Genomic DNA, 9,274 nt, shown 5'->3' on the forward strand with positions numbered 1-9,274 from the left:
AAAAAAAAAACATATTTACAATAGCTAGCATTTTGTCTATCCAACCCGATCCAAAATCTCATTAAACACAACATTCGTGCTTTCAAATTGTTGTTGCATAGCTTGTAACATGAACGAAGACCCTTCCCCTCCGTCTTTGTTTGATATACCATTCTTGGTAGACATACTTCTGAAACAAACTAGAAATGTTAGAAATAAGTCCTTGCAATAGTTTCTTGTGTTTTTGCACTCAAGTAACGAGACTCACTCTGTGTTTCACTCTTAAATTGGCTTTTATCTTTCGGTATTTACTATCACGCTTTTCCACCTGTAGCTTCCCTTTTTTAGTTCTTTATTGAACTTGATCAAGAGATTCAAGTTGTAGGATTTAAAGGGATACCAATGGTGTGAAAAGTTCACTGAAACAACTAATCAAATGGCATCATTTTAGACCTATAGCAATGACAAGAAAACATTATGAGAATTGTCATTTTTTTTGAAGGTTGAGGTTTTTGAAAAAAACCATGGGAGAGCACAATATACAACCCCAAAAGAATAACAAACGACACGAGGCTCAATGTGAAAACCCGATCTTATTTGTCGTTAGAAGTGGATCTAGAAAGATATTTTTGTGGTTGAACTGTAGCACACAACCAAACAAAATGGTAGCATCCTTGAGAACTATAATTTTTTCACGCTACTGGAAATTTTTTGTGGTTGCACTTGCATAGGTACCCAATGCCACCGCGTAAATCCACCACTATTTGTTGCCGCCCAAACCTTAAACACCCTCTTCTAATAATTCCGTCTACTGGATGTGCATAACTGACTGGAAGAAAGTCGGGACCAGTCTAGATCTGATAAGGTAAAGACCGAATTTTCACAAATGTCTGCCTTGGTTTAGGATCGGTCCTTAAAAAAACATTTGGTTTGGGCTTTTGGTCTAGCCTCTTATAGACATTTTTTGACAACCATACGTTAGCTTATAAGCTATCTTAATTTTTAAAGTATACGTTTGGATGGACATAAGTTACCTTATATGCTAATTGGAGTACACATTTAATTATCTTTTTTTGAGAAATTATCAAGTAATTAAGATATGTAAGATTGACAAACTTTGCTTTTTATTTATATTATATTTATTGGTTACTTAAAATCATCATTTAATGTTAGATATTTTCTACAAATTTATATTTGGTTATACAAATCCAACACTTTCAATATTTCATATGTATATATAAAATGATAATAAATCAAATTGAAATCTATAAATTAACATATTCTGTTATTTAATTTTCTTTACCATCTGGTCTGTATTAATTAACATATTATATTACTAGTGAAATGTTAAAATTTATTAAATTTTAAAAATGTTTTTTTGGTCATTTTACATTTTTCAACTAGTTTTTGCACCACGCATTTAGTTTATGAGCTACCAAAATATTTTTGTTATTAGTAAACTATACAAAGGGTTCTAAAAACACATAAGAAAAATAAACAAAAATGAAATGGTCTCGACTTGGTGTTTAATCGGGCTTCTAGCTTTAACCAGCTTTGATTGTAATCAATATTCATTAATGAATACTAATAATATTCATTAATGAATACTAATATGAACCGATGAGCCTAACTGAGGTCGGGACCAAGCTTGCCTGGCTCATGACCTATCTTGGGTCCTAGCCTGTTTATGCATCTCTAGCTCCTTCCACCTCTCTCCTTGTTCTTTTTCTGGTGTTCCTGTGCTTGAGCTCCCTTCGCAATCTTTCGTAAAATTTGCAGTCTCACTTTTTTCTATCGTTTTCATTGATATCTCCATCAGTTTGTTGTTCTGAAAACAACCATACCAATTGGTGATTTTGCTCATGCGTGTTAAATGATTGTCTTTGCTCACTTATGATTTATAGATCAATGTAATAGATATAAGAGTGAATTACATTTTTTTGTCCCTACGGTTTGATGCTTTTAATGGATCTCGTTCCTATCTTGAAAAATTAATGAGTTGGGTCCTTGTGGTTGCATTTTTTTAATGACCGAGTCTCTGTGGTTACATTTTTAAACGAGCTCGGTCCATAATGCAACTCTAACCCGTTAATTTATTCAGGGACCCAACTCATTAGAAACTGCAACCACAAGAACTCAAAGGGACCTGACTCGTTAAAAAACGCAACGACAGGGACACGTTTCATTTATTTTTAATAATAGGGATGAGATCTGTTACAAACACTAAACCACGGGGACGAAAAATGTAATTTTACTTTTGATATAATGATAGAAAGTATGAGTATATGATTGATAAAATATGTAACTGAAATTTCTTATATGTTTAAATTGAAAACGAGGAGAAGAAAACTTGAATTTGTGAGACAAATGATAGAAAAGTAATGACAACTTAAATTAATCACCATACTTAATTATCGTCCTTGTATCATGGAGATTGTCACTTGGACGTCCGTATTTGTTTCTGGTTTATACGAAGAAGTATTAGAACTCGAAGTTAGTTTTCTTACTAAAAATGCCGGTTGCTTTGGTTCGGGAAGTGTAGCAATGTCGCTCGTGAGCATCGTTACTACGTTCGACATACTAGGACGATCATCAGGATCTTCTTGCACACATAAAAGACCGACAATTATGCACTTCAATACTTCTTCGGAGTCGTAGCTTTCTGTTAGAACTCGTTCCATTAGATCCAACGGTCTACCTTCCTTCCACAAATGCCAAGCCTGAGAGTAGGACACGAGATCAGATAAAACCAAACCAAACCAACCCAGTATATGTCGGTAGTTAGATGATTGAAGTTTGAAAGATATTTCGAGTCTTAAAAAGTTGAAGTTTTTTTATGGTAAGAGTAGACTACCGAGCTAGTTTATGTACCCCTAGCCTAATCCAATAGGGCCCTGAAGATACACTACAACAAAATTGAGTTTACAGGACAACAAAAATCTCTAATTGTCCGAGTAGAGTGATTTGTAAGACTTACATTTATAGGACCAAACATATAGTTATATAAGTGTCCTAAATAAAAGTGTTGCAATATGTTTACAGACCGCTTTTGTGTGTCTTAACAAGTTCTAGGACATTTTTGAAATAAAACATTATTTTTTTATATGATACTATTTGAAAAAATGTATAAAAGAAGCGTCCTATAAAAAAGATATGCTTACATGACACTTCTCAAAAGTGTCATATAAAAAAGCTAATAGGACATTTTATTTCAAAAGTGTCTTAAAAAGCTTTTTAATGCTTAAAAGCATTCTATAGAAATATTGCATCGCTTTTAGATATAAACACAATTGTTTAGTTCTATAAACTTAAGTCTTATAAAGCAATCTATTAAGTCACTTATATATTTGTGGCGTCCTATAAATCCGATTTTGTTGCGGTGATAACAATGAGGAAAATCTCCGGTGACCTTGAGGAGACTTGAAATTGAACTTACATAATTTAGAAGACTGATGGCTTGTTCACATTGATAATGTTTCTTTTTTCCACTGATGATCTCTAGAACAACTACTCCAAAGCTATAAACATCAGATTTTATTGAAAATAATCCCTCCAATGCATACTCTGGAGCCATATAACCACTGCATCAACCCCAGATAATAGAAACAAATTAGTCTTATTTTCAGTTACTTTTTTTCATTGTATATGGTCTTATTTTTTTTTAACAAAAACTAGACTTTTCTTGATGGGTCTTCTTTTAAATGCATTACCTTCTGACAGATTTTATGACCCCTTTTGTCTAACAGAAGAATGTCTCAAAATCTGTTAGAAGGTCATGCATTCTATCTGCTCACTTCACCTTATGTTTGCATAATTTTGTACATCCGCTCTACTTTTCGCCAAGAAAAGGTTACTTGACCAATTTGATCGTATCACAATAAGTTATTTGATGATAGTTAAAGATAAGTTAGTAGGAAAAGTATAGTTTTTGGCCGAAGAGCAGAACGAAGGGCAAAAATTGATGAAACATGAAGTAAATTTGCGAAGAAATAGGTTACTCTGCAATACTTACTAGGTTCCAATAACTCTTTTGGTATTAGATTCGACTTCTTTGCCATTGACGATCTTTGCCAATCCAAAGTCCGAAATTTTTGGATTTAGATCTTCGTCTAACAATATGTTGCTCGTCTTTAAATCCCTATGGATGATTCTCAATCTTGAATCTTGATGAAGATATATGAGTCCTCTACATATCCCCAGAATTATTTCGAACCTCTTCTTCCAATCAAGCAATACACTTTGCGTTTCATCTTGCAAGTAGTTCATTCAAAACATAAGCACATATATACATGTTCGTTTTTTTATGTTCTTGGATTTGAAATATCGGGTTTTCAACCTTCGTTCTGGTTAAAAAAATCCCAAAAATTCTTGTACTTGGACGTTGTTTCTTTAGTACGTCACAAGGTTATGAATTTAATCAAAGACTCATTTAAGGTCATATATCCCTAACCGTAAATGGCCCTCTTAAAAAGCTTGTTTTTTGTTTGTGGGTCCCATTTTTTTATGGAAAAAGCTTCAAGAAAAAGTCGACCATTGTGGTTGGTCTTCGGATGAAGAGGAATTACCAAATATGAATGCATCTAGGCTTTTGTTGGGCATATACTCGTATATTAACATCTTCTCGTTTCCCTTCATGCAATATCCCAACAGCCTAACAAGATTCCGATGTTGAAGTTTAGCAATCAAAGTAACCTCGTTCTTGAACTCTTCTAGACCTTGTCCTGAATGGATCGATAGCCTCTTCACTGCAATTTCTAGTCCTCCCGGGAACTTACCCTAACATTTATAATTCGCCCCAATCATTTGGTACGCGAAAACAAAGATTAGCAACCACCGTATGAAATTACAGGGATGTGGTGACCAACTGCCTCTACAACAAAATCAACTTTATAGGACGTCAGATATGTCTAAATATCCTAATAGAATACTTTATAAGAACAAACAAATTATATGTCCAATATATACGTGTTACAATAAGTTGATATGACACTTTTGGAGATCCTAACAAGTTTTGCATAAAACTTCCTAATAATTTTTTTATATGACATTATTTGAAAACATGAGGACCTTTTTCAAAAATGTCATAAAAAAAGCTAATAGAACACTCTATTTCAAAATAACTAGAACAACTTGTTTGAATATGCCCAAATATTTCGTGACATCCTGTTGTAACACCTTTACATATGATGCACAATTGTTTGGTACTATAAATTTAAGTCATATAAAATAGTCTATTATGATATTTAGACATATAAGACGACCTATAAAACAAATTTTGTTGTAGTGAAGTAGATAATCGAATAGATAACACTCGACTGCTGATACTTTCTTCTGTAAGTAATAGGAATTTTCTAACCTTATAAACGGGTCCAAAACCACCTTCACCAAGCTTATTTGCCTCCGAGAAGCCATCTGTGGAAGCCGATATTCTTTCAAACACGAAGAAAGGTATCCCTATGGTTTGTGAATCATTTTCATTTGAATGAAACGGATCCAACAAATCCTGGACTTGCCTCACACTTTCATTAAACTGATGAATAGAATCGCTTTCTGCGCTTCCTGAAATAGAAATCCATATACGAACCTATATGTTATAATTTTATTAATTGAAATAATACCCCCTCGAGCTCAGTTTTGATGGGGTAAGCGCTTACTGGATAAGGGTCACCACCCTCACTTATTTTACTTGGTAAGATTCTCGGTCATCAAAATAGCATAGTAAAAATCTTACTTGGTAACACTCGGTCACCAAAATGGCACATGGTAAGATTCCTGGTTAGCAAAATGGCAGAGTAAGATTGTGGTAAAAACCATCATCTTTGAACGGGTAAGCGTCTCTTACCCGGTAAAGGGCAGACAGTTAGTGTTTAGTAAACAGTCCTGAATTCTTTAGGTTCGGAGTTTGAAAGTAAAGAAGTCACCAATAGAATGTCGAGTATGATGGTCGGAAAAGTCAATAAGTCAAAGTTATACCTTGTCCTTTCTTGATATTGATCCTCCTCCTATAACAAATGAAGCCAATGCAGCATAACAGTAGAAGTCCAGGAATCACAATTGCTGAAAGAATGATGACTTCAGGGGATATTGGCTTTGTTCTTTTTGCAGTTATGTTAGCTGTTGGAGGGCTTTTGAATCCTGAAACAAATGGTATATATATATAATATATTGTATAATCATGTTTATAATATTAAACTCGAACTTAGTAATTCTTGAGCTCGAGTCTGTCTCAAACACAAGATAAAGCTCGTTTATCCTAGCGAGTCGAGCTACGTAACACCTGTGAAATATGTGAAACCCTCGGATCACTTTCCAAGCTAGCCACTGAGGAGAGTGATGGTTTTAAGATATATTGAGGAAAAATGGTCCGAGTTTAGCTAATGTAGGACTCTGACATCCCTCCTCTAGCAGAGGCTAGATGGGTACGAATTTTAAAATTTCCCAGAGTAGCAAGAGGGGGCTTAACAGGTTTTTTCTTTGGGGGATAGAAACGAGTATAGATTGTCTTAGAGTGTCGAGTTCTTGAAGTTGTAGACCTGTGCCCTGATACCATATGAGAATACGTGCAATTTCTCGAGCCAACTAAGAAGAAATGATGCAAGTTCAGCTATGTGAGACTCGAACAAATCATACGATCAAAATATAAAATTTATCGACCTCGAGCCAATAAATGAGTTACTCAATCCCGAGTTCGAGCTCGTAAACAAGTTTAAAAGGTTTGAATTTTAGGTCATGAAGTGCAACTAAACATAACATGTACCTACTGAAACTGGGTTCCTGATGGCAACTATGTGTCCACTGGTGTCATCTCCGATTTGAATATCGACAAGCTGAGATCCCGAACTCCAAATCCAGCACCCTTGTTTACCTCCCGGAACCCCGGCTAGAACCAATTCCGGATTCCCGACCGCATTATATGAATACGCTTGGCAACAATCAAGCCCCAAACACTTCTCTTTGCATTCCTGCTCGTTTCTAGACTCCAAAAACGTCTGAAATGTAACATCAATCTTCATAATCATCATACTCAAGAAATTGCTATCGTTTCCACTGCAGATCTTTGACGTCCGTTTGCACGTTTGTTCTGATGTCGTGACATCGGGAATTAGCTCAAAACCCGGTAAGCATCTGCAGATCGAATCCTTCTCGACGTTTCTACTGATGTTACAACTACTATTCGGTCCACAAGCGTTATATCTGTTACAATAATCTTTCGGTTCCGACCAATTTAAAACCCATTTTCTGAAACTTGAATCCCAATTGTAGAACTGAATCTCACCAGAACTCTGCATTACTAGCCGGGAGAAAGTCGGTATTCGGCTAGTGTTCGACAACAAGTGAATTGCGGCCATCGGCATTTTGGTCGGGTTCGTGTTGCTTTCTAGTCCGAACCCGCTTTTCCAGTGAAGCTTTTTATCGGCGAAGATGGTGTAATTGTTGTAACCGAAGACTTGATCTTTCTGGAATACAAACATTCCGGTTCCGGGATCGTGTTGACTCTTCCAGGAAGTTAACTTCATGGCCTTCTCCATATACATACCAGGAAGAAAAGTATCGGTCGGGAAACTGAAACTAGACCACACCACGTTTCTCGATTTATCTTCAAGAATTGCGTTTCCAGTGTCTAACAGCTTCAAGGTTCGGACACTAGATGATGGCGGGAGGCCGGTGGTGAAGTATTCTCGATACTTATCCTTCACTACCAAGTTCCCATCATTCTCGATTGCTAGAACAGAGGAACCCGATGACAACGGGTTGTCACGATTGGCAACCCACACAACTGTCTTCGGATCTGTATAATACCAGATCCCAAGGTACCTACGATCATCGTTCTGATTTGATTCCGGCTTGAAGAATCCCATTTGAAACACTTTTCCGGGGGAAACGAGAGTTTCGTGATCCTCATCTTTTACTGACTCGTTCTTCGTCAAGTTGTCTTGCGATGCCTGACAACGCTGACGAGATGTGAACAGTATGAATGTCGAGAAGATGAAGATACTAAATTTGACAGAAGTCATCATCATCAAATAGTGGGAGATTATTAACAATGAATCGACATAAATCTCAAAGTGTGTGTTGATTTTCTAGTGTGTGATGAAATTGATGTTATTTTTACATGTGGGGTTTTGAATGCATGCTCCACATTTTACACCCAAAGATAATGATCAAAAAGCAAAAGCCTGCAAAAACAGACAACAAAGAGAACTGGTTTTCTTTTATATATATTTATTTAATTATATTATTTATATTTGTTAATTTGATTAATGTACACATAAACATAATTATGTAATTGATAGATATTAGCATCAATATTTTTATAAATGCATAGATTCATGTGTAGCGTATTGCAGAGCATCTGGTTTTTAGATACTGTATTTAATTATAGTTTAATTGATAATAAAACTTACATTTTTAATACATGTGGGTAATTAGTTTGACTTTTCTAGAGTTATTGAAGACTTTTTTTGGTTATTTTTAACATATATAAAGTTTTTGATTACACTGTAAATTAAGATAACAAATATATATATATATATATATATATATATATGTATTTATATGTGTAGTGTGTATATATGTATGTGTGTATACAAATTATATATGTGATGATAAAAGCGAATTACTTTTGTTTTTTTAATAGAAATTATAGACATTGAGGGGGCTGTAGTTTTACATTCATTTATGAAAGGCCCTAAACGATTTAAAATTGATAGATGAACTATTTTAACTGATTTACATATGAAATAATTAACTGATTTATATTTGAATCTATGTGATTCTCATCTGAACTAGTTAACCGGTTCATATATGAATATATAGTTTTTTTTTGATTAATCTGGATATGCAACCCGCTATATTCTAGGGCGACTATTTACTTCGCAGATAGTCCATAGTCACCGCATTTGAATCTCCATGACCACAAGGAGATTTTTATTTCTCCTTGGATTTGAATCTGAGACCTCCTGGTACTTTTGATCTTTGGAGCAAAGCTTAAACTAATCAGACACCACCCTTGTGTATAGTTCATATGTGTATTACATGAGTTCATATGTGGACCCGTTTACCACCTATTTGTAAAAGTTAAGAAATGATTCCTTTATTTTTTGCATACCCATGTAAGGAGATTAGCTGATATTTCACGGTTAAAGCTGCAAATGTTGACTAGATGAATGGAAAAAATCACTTATTTACTTTTTAAATTTTTATCACTTTTCAAATAAATCTTTCCATTATATATATATATATATATATATATATATATATATAGGGGCCTAATCAAATGAAAACTAAATAGTTT

At 34.7% G+C, this 9,274-nt stretch overlaps 1 protein-coding gene across 1 annotated transcript in view; it reads right to left on the bottom strand.

Moving 5' to 3' along the window:
* Positions 1-1,456: 1,456 nt before the first annotated feature.
* The window catches only part of LOC112525037 (G-type lectin S-receptor-like serine/threonine-protein kinase At4g03230), a 39,825-nt gene continuing 32,007 nt past the window's right edge, over positions 1,457-9,274 (bottom strand). The window contains exons 8-15 of the mRNA XM_025134978.1: positions 6,737-7,974; positions 5,953-6,114; positions 5,336-5,538; positions 4,545-4,755; positions 3,992-4,229; positions 3,416-3,560; positions 2,487-2,699; positions 1,457-1,807 (exon numbers count right to left, since the gene is read on the bottom strand). Of these exons, the coding sequence (XP_024990746.1) occupies positions 1,637-1,807; positions 2,487-2,699; positions 3,416-3,560; positions 3,992-4,229; positions 4,545-4,755; positions 5,336-5,538; positions 5,953-6,114; positions 6,737-7,974 (2,581 nt within the window). The 3' untranslated portion in view covers positions 1,457-1,636. The remainder of the gene's footprint in view (positions 1,808-2,486; positions 2,700-3,415; positions 3,561-3,991; positions 4,230-4,544; positions 4,756-5,335; positions 5,539-5,952; positions 6,115-6,736; positions 7,975-9,274) is intronic.

The sequence above is a fragment of the Cynara cardunculus genome, assembly GCF_001531365.2.
Source record: "Cynara cardunculus var. scolymus isolate 2C chromosome LG 13, CcrdV1, whole genome shotgun sequence".
Lineage (NCBI taxonomy): Eukaryota > Viridiplantae > Streptophyta > Magnoliopsida > Asterales > Asteraceae > Cynara > Cynara cardunculus.